Source organism: Chelonoidis abingdonii, chromosome 9 (assembly GCF_003597395.2).
Source record: "Chelonoidis abingdonii isolate Lonesome George chromosome 9, CheloAbing_2.0, whole genome shotgun sequence".
In the NCBI taxonomy this organism is placed as follows: domain Eukaryota; kingdom Metazoa; phylum Chordata; order Testudines; family Testudinidae; genus Chelonoidis; species Chelonoidis abingdonii.
Window position 1 is genome coordinate 46,185,515 of NC_133777.1, and position 15,775 is coordinate 46,201,289.

The 15,775-nt window shown below is 43.3% G+C and overlaps 1 protein-coding gene across 1 annotated transcript in view; it reads right to left on the bottom strand.

Annotated features, from left to right (window-relative positions):
• NPTN (neuroplastin) overlaps window positions 1–15,775 on the bottom strand; it is a 121,003-nt gene that overhangs the window by 29,838 nt on the left and 75,390 nt on the right. The window contains exon 3 of the mRNA XM_032776600.2: window positions 12,327–12,421. Coding sequence (XP_032632491.1) covers window positions 12,327–12,421 — 95 coding nt within the window. The remainder of the gene's footprint in view (window positions 1–12,326; window positions 12,422–15,775) is intronic.

Consider the following 15,775-nt stretch of genomic DNA (forward strand, 5'->3'; position numbering starts at 1 on the left):
AGTCATTCCTTCCTCCGGGAAAACAACAGCAGACAATCCTTTCGCGCCCTTCCCCTGGATTGTCCTGGCAGACGCCTCATAGCACGGCAACCATGGAGCCCGTTCAGCTTTTTTTTATTTTACAGTCACCATATGTGTACTGGATGCTGCGGACAGAGGCGATACTCCAGCGCTACACACAGCATTCATTTGCTTTTGCATGATAGCAGAGATGGTTACCAGTCGTTGTCTTACCGTTCACTGCTGGAGTAAACTGGCAATGAGATGACGGTTATCTCTCCCCCTTTGTACTGTCTACTGCTATCATGAGTGCCCCTGGCTGAGATTCGGCGGGCGCAAAGCAAATCTGGGAATGACTCCCCAAGTCAATCTCCTTTATGGTTTCTAAAAATAGAGTCAGTCCTGACCTAGAATATGGGGCAAGTGTACTAGAGGAACAGTGTATCAGAGAGCACAGCTGCCATGTCAGTATTCACAGGGGTGCCCTGCAACAACCCACCCATTGCTTCCCTTCCTCCCCCAACCTTCCTGGCTACCGTGGCAGTGTCCCGCCATTTGTGTCATGAAGTAATAAAGAATGCAGGAGTTTTTAGTGACATAAAATGAGGGGGAGGCAGCCTCCGGTGCTATGATAGTCCAGGCAGGACATTAAGCGGTGTGGGGAGAGGAGCCCGCATCCCACTGCTATGATAGTCCAGGCACTACAGAATCTTTTCTTTACACATGAAAGGGAGGGGGCTTGATTGAAGCTCAGCCCCCAGTGTTATGATGAGACGGTTACCAGCCGTTCTGTAACATCTACTGGAGTGACCAGGATCATTCCTGTTCGTTTTTTATCCAGGCGCCCCCCCGGCTGGCCTCATTTCTCAGGCCACCATGTTAGATAATTGAACAATTATCAAGCCATGGCTCTCGGGTTCATTAAGGACCGTTACCAGTCCTACTGCACCATCTATGCACCAGCACGGTGAAGGGTAGCAGGGTAAGCGAAATACTATGCCTGTGGCGCGTTTTACTTGTCAACTGTGCACCGGCGATCAGGCGCGTAGCTAGAACAACAGCAAGCAATTTCCTCAGTCTCCGAAGTTTTAACATTACACCGACCCTCTGACAGAAGTCAAGGAACACATGACTTCAAGCCATTTTGTTTCCTTTGCTTTCACGTAGTGTTGGAGGGGGGAGTAAACTGAGAAGCTATTCCCTGAACCACGCCGGACAAGTGTGTTGAACCTACAGGCACTGGAGTCTCAGCCAAGAATGCAAATAGTTTTTCAGAGAATGCTGTGGACTGTGGAGAGCTGGAGTCCTCAGTACCCCTCCCTCCATTAGTGTCCATTTGAGTCTCTGGCTTCCATTACGCTTGTCCATGCAGTACTGTGTAGCCTGGAGTTTTTTCAAATGCTTTGGCATTTTGTCTTCGTAACGGAGCTCTGATAGAACAGATTTGTCTCCCCATACAGCGATCAGATCCAGTATCTCCGTACGGTCCATGCTGGAGCTCTTTTTGGATTTGGGACTGCATCGCCACCATGCTGATCAGAGCTCCATGCTGGGCAAACAGGAAATATAATTCAAAAAGTTCGCGGGCTTTTCCTGTTTACCTGCTCACTGCGTCCGAGTTTCAGATTGCTGTCCAGAGCGTGTCAGTGGTGCACTGTGGATACCTCCCGGAGGCAATGATGTCGATTTCCGTCCACACTAACAGTATTCCGAAGTAATACTATCAATTTTAGCTTACTCCGTCTCTGTTTGTAGAGTACAGAAATCGATTTAAAGAGCCCTTTAAATCGATTTAAAGAGCACTGTAGTGTGGACGGGTACAGCGTTAAATCGATTTAACACTGTTAAAATCGATTTAACGGCGTAGTGTGGACCAGGCCACAGACATGATTTAGAGACATCTCACACTCACACAGGGTGGTACCTGCAGTATAGAAGGGCTTGCAGATACTGGAATCTCTCCTTTATCTTGGGGTTCTCCAATCCATTCTACCATAAGCCTACATTCCACAGTAGGTCACGGATAAGCATGGGAACTATGTACCCAGAATGGGGCCTTTCCACCGGAACACACCATGCTGGCATGCATTTGTTTATAAATAATACTGTTGCCATCACTTTGCCAGTTTTGCCACTGTAGCCTGTTGAACTATAATACCTTGAGAGATTAGAATGGATCAATGGACTGCCTGAGCTGAACCTTCACTTAGCAGATGGGTTGGTGTGCAGCAGCGACCACCACCTTTAAGAGCCATTCCCTTTCTAGCCTGCTAATTATGTCACATGTGGCCTGCTATGTGACTGCTGGGCAGTGAACTGTTAATCCAGTCAAAGTCCAAGCCAAGTGCTCCAGCAACAGACTTCAGACACTGGAAATTATTCCAGGGCTCATTCAATGCCAAAGCTTCCTTTGCCACTCTCCACTTTGCTCAAATGAGCACTGGACAGTCATCCTTACAGAAGGAAGGTAGAAAATCTGTGTTCATTACAGCACATGTGCAGCTGAAAATTAGTTTGGGAAGCTAAATAAATTTGATTATTCAAGTCAGGCCAGCAAATGGAATAAACAAGACCTCCAAAATGACTGATAAGTAGAAGCTTCATCTGCCCTTTGCTGGCAAATAATTGCATCATGCCTTTTATTGTGAAAATATTTCTCAGCCAGAATGAGAAGCTCATGGTTTCAGCATGACAGTTATTTTGCACTGTATCACTCAAATAGCATTTTCTGGTATTTAAATTGAATTTCACTTTAGAAATGCATTTCTAAAGTGAAATTCTGTTTGGAAGGTAAAGAAATAAAGTGATTCCATTTATTTGACAAATGAAATTTAATGTGGATAAATGTAAAGTAATGCACATTGGAAAAAATAACCTCAACTATACATACAATATGATGGGGGCTAATTTAGCTACAACTAATCTGGAAAGAGATCTTGGAGTTATCAAGGATAGTTCTCTGAAGATGTCCACGCAGTGTGCAGTGGCAGTCAAAAAAGCAAACAGGATGTTAGGAATCATTAGAAAAAGAATAGAGAATAAAACGGAGAATATCTTATGCCCTTATATAAATCCATGGTACACCCACAATTTGAATACTGCGTACAGATGTTGTCTTCATCTCAAAAAAGATATGCTGACATTAGAAAAAGTTCAGAAAAAAGGGCAACTAAAACGATTAGGGGTTTGGAATGGTTCCCATATGAGGAGAGGTTAAAGAGGCTAGGACTTTTCAGCTTGGAAAAGAGGAGACTAAGGGGGATATGATAGAGGTATTAAAAATCAGTGATGTAGAGAAAATGATAAGGAAAATTATACTGTGTTCCCATAATATAAAGAACTGGGGGCCACCAAATGAAACTAATGAGCAGCAGGTTTTAAAACAAACCAAAGGAAGTTCTTCACACAGTGCACAGTGAACCTGTGGAACTCCTTGCCTGAGGAGGTTGTGAAGGCTACGATATAACAGGGTTTTAAAAAGAACTAGATAAATTCATGGAGGTTAAGTCCATTAATTGGCTATAAGCAGGATGGGTAAGGAAATGTGTTCTAGCTCTGTCAGAGGATGGAGATGGATGGCAGGAGAGAGATCACTTGATCATTACCTGTTAGGTTCACTCCCTCTGAGGCACCTGGGACTGGCCACTGTCGGTAGACAGGATACTGGGCTGGATGGACCTTTGGTCTGACCCAATATGGCCATTCTTGTTCTTAAGAAGTAGGGTCAGAAAAGAAGAGGTCTTTGAACTACAAAATAGGAAGTCACTGCAACATCCAACCATTATCTCCTTCAAGTGAAGAAACCAACTAGCTGATCGTCACTGCAAGGACAGCATCACAACCAAACACACTCATCCAGAGAGAGACCCATTCACCTGGTTTCTTGCACTTATATAGTACACCTCTACCCCAATATAACACGGCCCTATATAACACGAATTCGGATATAACATGGCAAAGCAGTGCTCTGGGGAGGTGGGGCTGCAAGTTCGATATAACACGATTTCACCTGTAATGCAGTAAGGTTTTTTGGCTCCCAAGGATAGCGTTATATCAAGGTAGAGGTGTAGTTCTCTTTAAACTCTTTACATGCATTAATCCTACTAGCCAGCCAGCTCTACCAAGATTGCCTATCTAAAAAATGGGAGAAAAAAAACAAACAAATGGCTTGCTCAAGGCCCCTGGGTAAGTTTAGTGGCAGACCCAGGGTTATATCTCAGGAGCTCCTGACTCCCAGTCCCATATTCTTGAATGACCAGAACATGCTGCCCCTCCAAACAAGAAGGAAACATAGCTATTATTGTGTAGAATTAGTTGAGTATATCAGCTGACACTGGATAATATCCCTAGAAGAGGTAAAGATTAACCCAGAGTTCCCCAAACTGGGTGCAAAGGAATATTCGGGGGGCGGGGACTGGGTCCCTAGCTAGCCCCCATGGAGGAGGGGAACACAACCCAGTTCCACTCGTGGCCCTTGCCCTGGCAGCTGAAGCCGCACCTGGGACTCCGCTCCTGGCCCGGGGTCCTAGCTGCTGACCCAATGTTCCACTGCCGGCCCCACGCCTGCCCCCAGCTGTGGCCACAACCTTGACTCCTTACTTCTGTTTATGCCTCCCCTTCTCCGCCTCCCCTCCCACGGTCAAGGCCCCACTCCCAGTCCCAGCTCTGGGAATGGGGTGCAAACAGGGGCAAAAGAGGGTGCAAGGTAAAAGTTTGGCGACCACAGAGTTAACCTGAAAGAGGCTTACACTCTAATAGAGGAATACTGGCAACCGGAATTTTTTTTTTTTAAATTGAGTAATATGAAAAATTCCAGAAGTTTCTGGTAGATCTCCACTTTAAACAGTAAGCTCTGAGAGTTTAAAAACAATCCTATAAAATAGTAAAGAGGTTTTCACCTCTGATTTCAATTTAGTGGTCTCTTCAGCAGGGGAAAACTGATTAGCCATGTTAAACTATAAGACAGACTATATCCAAAGGACAGTCAAATGCACAAAACAAACTAAAGAAATAAAGGAGTTAGCAACATTTTTCTCCCATGGTTATAGTGATTCTAGCTGTTACCTGAGACTACGATAGGCACTAGACTTTCAGACAAATGGAGTTTTCATGTTGAGGGTCTCTAAACAGCTACAGGAAAGCTACCTTCGTGCTCTGCACTGCCACGTAGGGAAACTAGGTTCACTGTCTACTTACAGTCTCCTCTTGTGGACACACCATAGAGCCTCCAGAAGGAATGAGGCACTTGCTGAGCAAGAGTCTTTTCTACTGCACGGGACACCAGTTCTTACTAACAGAGTTCTGAAAGGAGGTGGACAAAAGGCAAGGGCCTGTGGAGCATGTGGGAGGATTCATAGGCCCCCTAACCGATTCAGAGGTCACCTCCTCCTTCCCACTAGTTTGGCCTTTGCTTAATTTCCCTGTTGCTGGCTTCCAAACAGTCAGGTGAGCCCTAGAGACATTCCTATGTTGTGCACTAAGAATGTGAGATGCAGGGGGTATGTCCCATTTCATGGAACAGAACAGGCAGGAGGTAGGGCCAGAAGAGAAAGGCTAGCAGGCAACAGGGTGATAGTCCCAAAGCTGGCATCACAGGATTAGAGAGTGACTGTAACTTACTCCCATTAGGAAAAGGAGAAACAGGATTCATCGGCTTAAACTGCAACCTCTCACAGTCTCCATCTGTCAGCACTGAGCTTTTCACTGCCATATATCAGCAGAGAGGAAAGCAGGGCAAAGCCTTGCAGAGGAGGAAGGTGCAGTAAATCAGCACTGCTAATGCTGGCCCACTTTTACTGCATCAGCAAACTGTTAGAAAAATGGGGCGGGGGGGCAGCAGAGGGGTTTCTAGGACAGTCGCTCCAACTGCAGGGTGACCTAAAACTCTTCTAGAGTCAGGAGATAATTACATTCCTTTAAGGAGAGGACATTTGTGTTGGGTTATCCCAAAGAGAGCATAAGTGACAAGGATACATTCTACTTTATTGCTGGATGTGCAATTTCTAATTCCACTAGGACAAAGACTATTTCTAGCATGCAGTCTATTGAAGGGAGATTGATATGGAATATTAATATTCCAGAGCCTCCTAAGCTAGCTGATTTTCAAACTATGGCTGAGACATTAACCCAATGATTATTCTGCCAGAGAGCCTAGGCTAACTGGCAGTTGGGTTTTACTGTGCAGATTGCAATTAAGCAGCAGAGACCATACTAGTTCACCTGGATCAGGAATTTAGCAATAGAATCATAAAAATGTAGGGCTGGAAGGGACCTCAGGTGATCATCTAGTCCAGACCCCTACTGGACTGCAGTAAACCTGGACCATTCTTGACAGCACCACAAGGTGATAGCCTCCCCTGAAAAGCCTATTCCAGAACAATTTAGTTTTTCCTAATATCTAACCTAAATCTCCCTTGCTACAGATTAAGTCCCTTACTTCTTGTCCTATCTTCTCTGGACATTGAGAGCTGATCACTGTGCTCTTTTTAACCATCTTCAACATATCTGAAGACTGTTGAGAAAAGATGACTATGGGGGGATCTCTTAAGACTAAACATGTCCAGTTGGGTTTTTTTTCAACCTTTCCTCATAAGTCATTTTTGTTGCTCTCCTCTGGACTCTCTCCAGTTTGTCCGTATCTTTTCTAAAGCGTCACTCCCAGCAGTGGACACATTACTCCAGCGGAGGCCTCACCAATGCCAAGTAGAGTGAAACAATTACCCTCTGTGCCTTACATACCACACTCCCATTAATATACCCCTGAGACACATTTGCCTTTTTTGGAACTGAATCACCTAAATGATGACTCTCATTCAATTTGTGATCCACTACAATCCCTAGGTCCTTTTCAGCAGTCCTACCCACCTAGCCAATTAGTGTCCACTTTGTAATTAGGAAAGGAAAATCAAATGCACAACTTTAGTTCTTTTCTCTTCACACTGGATTTAGATTTCACTTATGCTTTTGAGCAGTAGTGTTTATCTGAAAAGCAGAGGACTAGAAGCCACATTGTAATCCCTGCTCAGATACTGACTTGTTGTATGACCTTGGACAAGCCACATGCTTTGTTTCAGTTTCCCCATTCTTAAAAATCAGTTAATTGCTTTCTCATTCATTACACCTCAGAGGTAATTTTTGTGAAGTGCTTTTATGCATCTTATTTTTATTTCTACATCAAAAAAAGAGGAAAATAGTTCCTCAGTTTGAAGAACTTTTTAAAATAATGGGTAAGCAGATCAAGAAGAAAGAGAGGTACTACTACTAATAATTTTGTAACTAACAATTACGTTTGAGCCATTCTGAAAGCAAGAGAAAATTCTTTATATTACTAGCACCTATTTCCTGTTAGTTAGAAATTCCATCTCTCCATTTACAGTGTATCCTGGAAGATAATCCAGTGACAGAGAGAGACGCACTCCTAGGAAGACAAACTGAGAGTGAGCCCTTTCTCACCCTCATATCTTCAAACACTAAACTATGTAACAGCCACACAGTACACAGCACTACAGGTGTCTGACATGATATGTTTAGAACTGATCCCTGAAAGAAAATTTCCTTCCAAGCACAAGGCATATAATGCTGCTTTTGACCTGCGGATGGAATTTGGTCCATAGCTTGCAGTGAAGACAAAGGGAGCTATATGCACGTACCTGTGGGTAGAAATTGACAAGTAGGGAGTACCAGTGCACAGAAGATCAGTTCACAACCATGCTCCGATTCCCTTAATTCTTTGAATTTTTAAGTGGGAAAAATTACATGTCAAGCAAGCAGCTAAAAATACAAAGGGTTACGGGAATACAAAGGTGGTCTGGCAGAGGAAAAGAGTGGGCTCTTTCCATATTTACTATGCATAAAGCAAACCTGAAACATGTTTTAGTCTCCCCCCAATCGCATTAAAATTCTGGTCTTGTCTAAGCTAAAAAAACTGAGTGGAGAACTAATAAAACAGTGACATCGGAATAAAACTCTTTGCCCAGTAATGCAACCCCAAAACATAGTTTCAAACCTATTTAACTTCAGTAAATAACATTTTGGATAATGCCTTTGTTCAAGCTTCCACACCCTGACTCCTTCAATTAAGAAGCTGGAGACTGCAATAAACATCTCAGTGCGTGCCGGGCCAGAGCCCGCCCCCCGAACCTCTCCTGCAGTCGAACCCCCTGCCCTGAGCCCCTTGCCGCACCCTGCACCCCAACCCCCTTCCCTGAGCCGCCTGCCGCACCCGACCCCCTGTCCTGAACCCCCTGCTGCACCCTGCATCCCAACTTCCTTCCCTGCACCCAACCCTCTGCCCTGAACCCACTGCCACACCCCTCCTGCACCCCGACCCCCTGCCATACCCCACACCCATCCTGCACTCCCTGGGGCGGGGAGGGGGCAGAGTTGGGGTGAGGATTTTGAGGAAGGGTTGGAATGGGAGCAGGGAAGGGGTGGGAAGAGGCGGAGTGGGGGCAGGGCGGAGGTGTCAGTAATGCGGCCCTCGGGCCAATGTACTAGTCCTCATGTGACCCTCGTGGTCATTTGAGTTTGAGACCCCTGATCTAGAGAGTCTTCGCTTAGAGATTCAGGATCCTTTAAATCTCTCTGCACTAGAAAGGAATAGTCTAAGACAGCGTTTCTGATACTAGAGACTAGCATGCTGCCTTCCTAAACTGTGTCAGGGAGATCTCAGGGACCAGTGCCAGTCCACAGACAAGTCATTGAGAAACACTGGTCCAGGAGATTTTCTGAAAGGTTTAGTTCTATCCAAATAGAAGGCCAATGCTCTTCTGACATCTCCTGTCCTGGCATGGCTTGGGAAAGAAGGCTGGGAGGTGGATACATTGGTTTATATGGAAAGCAGAAGATATTTTCGGGAGGAATTTGGGGTGTGGTCACAACATAAGGTTATCTCTGAAAAAAATTAAATGAGGGTGTGTCATTAGAGCCCCTATTTCTCCGATCCTCCGAGCCGAGGTGATGGCTACTACAAATGCCATTTTTATAGACAGATGTGTAAGCAAGTATGTGGCCATGGGTTTGAAAGAAAGCCTTGTAAGGCACTTGAGGACAAAGTTGAGGTCCCACTAATGCTAGAGCATAGTAGTCTAGATCCAGAAGAATGATTTTTAAGTCTTGGTTCCAGACTTTTTGAACTACTATGCCAGAACAGTATGAATATTAAAAAACTACCATTGAACTGGCAACAAGGTTTGTTAGTTGGGAGAAACCAGTATACTCCTAACATACAAACTAGTCACTTAGTGACATTCTACATTTAAGAGGATGCATGTGACACCATATATGCTCCACCTTTTATACGGTGGTTCTTGCAGTAGCAATAACCTTAATGAGTAATCATTTTCAACATAATAAATTTATATGCAGTTCTAGGAAAACATTGGTTCTGCAGTTAAACCCTGTAATCACCAGTAGCTTAGAAGACTCTCCTAAATACAGTCCTATGTAGCCACTACGTAGGGAAACAATTTATATTGTACAAAAGTTTTGAGTTTTCCTTCAACAAAAAAAATTTGCCTGCCACAATTTGCAGGATGTTTAACAAGGGTTCTCCCATTACTCCACACCCCATACTTTGTATGTCTACAAATTTGTTTAATGCCTACTGGCGTAGGAATTATCATGACGTTGTATGGACTGGCTTCAGAATAGGATCCATGAGTCCTCTCAAATTACTGACTGCTGTGCAATCTACAAGTGTAGCTCCTCCCGAGAGTGGTGCTTAATAGCCATTAACTTATAATTGGAAATGATTACTCAGTCGCAGGTATTTATACATAATTTCCATGGAAAGTTGTTAATGTCATCAACTACTGTTCTGCCTCTACCCTTTGTGCCAATGGTTCAATCCAGGAAACTGAGTTTATCACTAGCACTGCTCAGTAGCACCACCGGGTTTTCTGCATGCCTGCAACTATCCTTGGGCAGCACAGTAACAGCACTTTTGGGGAATGCACAGCAGACATGCCAAACCCGTGGGAAAAAAAACAGAAATTGGGCTTGTTTTTGGCTTAACTGGTTTGTGAGTTCCTTGTTGGCTTGTAGCTTGTTGCTTCTTTATTTTGATCAGCTCCTGGCAAGCAGGGGCAAGGGGAGGAGAGAGTCAGGGGTGCACAGAGGGCCCACCACAGTCCCAGACTGCATGCCGGGGGGACCTAATCGCATCAAGTGTTGGGGTTCTTAGGGATTGGCTTGTTTTAGCTTGATTTTTGGCTTATTGTGAAAGTCGGGGTGCTTATTTACCATGTGAAAGTTGGCCACTCTGATGCACAGCCTCATGCTGCATCTTTGACAGAGTGCTCTACGCTGGCCATCTTTTGCCCCTTATCAAAGCTAAGACGCTGTCCTTCTCTCTGGAAATGGCCTGTAAGGGTCATCCCTAAGAGCAGCCTAATTCAAAAGTGATTTTACGTAAAGCAATAATTATTTAGCAAGTTGAGCAAAATCATAGTAAACAAGATTAAGCAGCATAAAATCACAGCCAGTCTAAATCCTGGAAAACAGGCTCACTAAATATGGCACAACCTTCTGTTAAACTGATTCAAGCAAAGCAATAGAACTCGCATTCTTAGGCCAGGTCTACACGACACGCGAAAATCGATTTTAGATACGCAATTTCAGCTACGAGAATAGCGTAGCTGAAATCGATTATCTAAAATCGATCTACTCACCCGTCTTCACCGCGCGGGATCGATGTGCACGGCTCGCCATGTCGATTCCGGAACTCCGTTGGGTTTGGTGGAGTTCCGGAATCGATGTAAGCGCACTCAGGGATTGATATATCGCGTCTAGATGAGACGAGATATATCGATCCCCGAGCAATCGATTGTAACGCGCCGATACGGCGCGTCGTATAGACGTGGCCTTAGAGTTGTGTGACTCTGCTCACATTTCACAGTCAGACTCTGATCAGCAATGAATTTCTGCTCCCTCTCCCCTCCCACACAAAATGCCCTCTTGCCTTCCTAAGTACGTTTCCTAATTATATATTTTAGGGAGCTATCACCACTTTCTCCTTATGAGCACAATACCCAGCGTTTAACCAAAATCCACTTTCTCTAGACAGTCTTTATGTAAAGATCCTCTCTCAGAGCCCATTGCAAAAGGAATCCTTTGAACAGAGACACACATTTGACAGTATTTTTTCATACATCTTGATCAGAATACAATCTATTTAACATGGCAATAGTTTTAAGCCTCAGGAAATTGTTTGCTCCCTTTGTCTGAAGTGTTAGAACAACGTAACTCACTTTTAACCATAGTTTTACAGCTATTATGTTTTCTTAATTTTATTTTAATATCAAATAAGTTGTCTCTTGGACTGCACAGTCTGTTACCTCCACTTTCCTGCTATGCTTAGTTCAGTAGCTCAGCCATACAACATATCTTCAGTCGGGGGCAGAGAAGTTTCTGATGTATCCATTAACAGTGTTTGCCTTTGCCAAGGGTGTTCCTTAGGTAATATCACAGGAACATATCAAATAACTGAGGTCAGAAGCTACCCGCAGGGATGCCAAAAAAACAACCACCCATTTAGAAGACAATGATCTGTCTTCCCTTGGTACTTGCCATTAGGATTGGAACAGCAACAGACAAAGCTTTACACTTTTTAATTAAGCTTGAGGATGGACTGGAAACAGAACCCCTTCAATGTAAGTTTAGGGACAGACCTATGTAATGGCAAAGGGCAATACAAAACCTGAAAGGGAGTGAGGTTTACAAAGTTGGTTATGAGGATTTTGTACCTTGCAGACTACTTAGCTGCCTTTTCTTCTGACTGACTAAGCTCTAATCTGTTTTTTCATTAGTGCACCAAGTCCAGTTTCAAGCTCTGAAGTAGTTTGTACAACTACTGTTAAATGGATATGGCAGGAAAAAGGGTCATGTGCAGGGAATAACTAAGAAACCAGTGCCAACATCTGGTACAGGTAACCTCTGCAAACTGAATCTGTACCGTGCCACCGGTGGAGAGAAATCTAGAACGTGACAGCCTAAACTGGTTTACTTTAATTAGTTGCTGGGTTCAGTACCCACAAAAGGCACAGAAAAGTTATTATACACTGCAAAAGCAGTCATATTGGGGTACAGTTTACTGTAATGCTTTGAACCAAAGGATGTGCCTCCAGAAGTCATATGAACAACTATGATGCCAGTGTGGATGCAGAACATTACTTCGTGAGAAGCTAACACAAGGGAAGTAACATTTGAGTTAATTATGTAGTATGGACACACTCAGAGAGAACTACTGACAAAAAGGACCCAGAAGAGAAGAAAGGAAAGAGCACTGCTCAGATATAGTTTTCTGGAGAGAGAAAAACCAAAAATACCTTTCACTTCTATAGTGGCGTTGGCTACAGGTGAGTTAGCAAACACGAACACACATAAGTATTCCCCTGACTCGTCTGCTCGGAGTTTCAAAATCCTGTAAGTACAAGAAAAGAATGTGTGTTAGTGGCATTGGGAATTATTTTCAGCAACTGAAAGGTGGCAGGCAACCAAAGTACATTGGAGAGTTTCCTTTTTTAATCTGAATTTCAGAATGGTATTACAAACTGGTCAAATTGTGTTGGGTAATTATGATTTTATCCTGCAATATAAATATATGTTGTATTTGCAGAGTATTCCCTCAGCAATATAATACACAAACTAACACACTAGAATGACAATCAATATTTCCAGACAAACCTATCTTTTATTGTAAAGCAATAGGAAGTTTCAGCATCACTCCTACATTAAGTGCTACGACCAGTTTCACACAAATTATCCACAAATCACAATTTTAATTACCTCTGTGACATTTGCATTCATTGTTAACAATAGGCAGAGATTACTTCACATGGGAAACAAAGATCTGCTCTCTCAAGAGATGCAATTTATACATACGTCTGCAACATAAACAGTTGAAGCACAGCCATTTAAGACATGATTATAGTTAGACAGACAATCAAGATGGATAAGACCAAACCATGACCCTCTCATATTAGAAACAGTTTTGTAATAAGGCATTCAACTGATTTTTTTTTTAAAAAGACTATTAATTGTGCAAATGGGACCTGGCAAAAATCCCATCCTCTAAGCTGGTCAAACCACATAAAGAAAGCAATGCATTAAGTTTGCAGTGACTGAAACGGAAACAGAGGACTGATACAAGCACACATGAGGGCTTTTCACTGTCTTCTCCATTCCCTCTGTTAGCTTTGTTCTTGTGAACCAGCGAGGAGAATGTTACAGTTCTAGTTTTGGAGGCTAAAAACAAAGATATTTTATACTTAAAGCCTAGAAACCTTCAGTGTCTCAAGAAAAGCTTAGACTCAATTGCATGCAGTAAGTTCTGTATCTAATAAAAAGTATTTGCTAAGTTCAGTTGATATTTAACCTACAAACAGCTTGAGGGTCAGGAAAATAAAAGTGCTTTGTTCTGCAGTATTAAACACAGAAGCCACATATCCACCCTGCCTAAAGCAAATGTTGTTAATGTTTCTCCCACCCCTCCCTTTACTGAAAGGTACCCAACCCTCTTACAGAAAGGAAGTAATGTGCAGATGATCAGAAAGCCTACAAAAGATATTTCCAGTAAAAGAGTTATTGAATAGCACAGGGCAATTGTCAAGAGTCTTAGAAGCAGCCAGTGAATTTAACATGATGCTTTGCACTAGCTTCTTTTATCAGAGAATCTCAAAGTGCTGTATCAATATCAAGCCTCCATACCCCCTTGACCCAAATGAGTAATATACATATTTTACACAGAGGTAAATTAAAGGTTCTTCTACACGAGAGAAAGGATGGGTGCTTACTATAGTACCTATGGTTTTTAGAGACAATTGCCTTCATGGATTCAGATTGCAGGCAACGTGTAGCTTGGGGGCACAAACTTGAAACTTTGAACACTGTCCATTGATGCTGCAAGCACACCCTGCTGATATTCTTGTATCATAACACCCAAGGACACAGTGTGACAATTCCAGCCAATCAGTTCCTCCCATTAAAAATCAAGAATTTATGGTAAGACTTCGAAATAATGGGGAAGAAGGGCAGGTAACACTTGGATCCATACAGGCAATCGCTTTGAAGAGTTACAGTTACTATGGTAAGCAACAGTTTTCTCTGAGCACTTCCTGCATGAATCCCCACTACAGGAGCTTGACAAGCAGTTCCCAGACCTAAAGGAGATGGGTTTGAGGAAGTTCACTTGAATAAAGATTGCCAAAGTTCTCTGTCAAACTAAGCATCTAATCTAGAGGCTAAGGGGAGTCCAAAGACTATTAACATATGAAAGCATGGACAGAGCTCCAGCCATTCAGATCTCCGCGATGGAAACAGTTTTGTGACAGGCAGCAGAGACTGCTTTACCCTAGGTGGAATGTACCCCAACACCTGGAATCCCAATTAGTTGTTAGCCTCTGGTGGAAATGGACTGACTTCTTGTACTATTCTCATGAGTCACAAATACTTATGATTATTCCAGATCACACTGCAACTTAGAGCCATGTTAACAATGAAACCATGCAGCTGACCCTCTCCTGATAACCAATGGGGATTTACTTCAACCTTCCTGTTTCTCCCCTCCCCATCCCAAAAAAGAGATACTCAACTACTTTATAGAGGGATTTGGGGTATTGAGGAAGGACCAACTTCCACCATGAAATGCTATGGATCAGCCTTTAGTTCCTGGATCTCAGGATCCTGAGCCAGCATGATCACCACCGTAAATGCAGCCTTCTATGAGATGATGATGAAAGGAACATTCTATCAATCACTCAGTTGACTGTTAATTTAGGAAGTACTATATTTGAGTCCTAGACCTTCCTGGAGAGGATGAAATACATGAAGCAAACCCTTTTAAAACTCAATGTAGGATTAAATAATACAGCAGACCTTTATACCAATGAGAAAAAGTGGTGCATTTACTAAACTGAAGGCGAGACCCAGTTGTTTGAAACTGTAGCAAAAGCATGTATGCAGAGTCTGAACAACGGAATGGAAGCCAAGGGAGGACCAGATCCTTTATGTTCGACCCAGGTCAAAAAAACTTGCTTGCTTGGCTCCAAGTGACCACCAGCACTGGTTTTTCTACTCTCTGCTGAGGCTGTCTGCCAGGAGGATGGAAAGCTCTGCCTGTACCACGGTGATGAATGCACCAGGTTACACAGGAGTCTAAAATGGGGACTGCTCTGCTGCCTAATACATCAATGTTGTACTGTCATTTAAAATTTGGAGAAGTGCCCTTCAAATGGCCAGTGGGCTGCTCTCCATTCCAGGATGTTTATGTAGAGATTGGTCATTTCCTGTGCCCAAAGGCTTTGGATTGTGAGCTAATCAGGTGTGTTACTCATCATTAACATAGCAGACAGTGGAGATGGTATGAAAGGGACGGAATGCCCCTGAAAACATGTTCTGTTTCATCCTCCTATAATAGGGAGAGTACCACCATGGAAATGTCAGACCAGGTCACCTAGATGAGGCTATTTCACGGTTGGTTGGAAACAGTGCAATGGTCTCAGAGTTTTGCTAGAGAAGTGATAAGCTGTAAAAGACTAACAGTAATAAAACTGTGTCTTGATGTTTTTAAACAGCAATATATACAAAACTACACTTTCCTGAAAATGACCAATGGGAAAGTGATGGACACTGCTGAAAAAGATGTCACTTACCAGGAGATGTTATTTGAGCCCCTTGGTGTCTAGCCATAGAACTGCCTTGAAAAGTCATGTGTTAAGGGATGCATGGAAGATCTTGCACTAGAGTGATGGCATCACCCTACTTTAAGGAAAGGAGC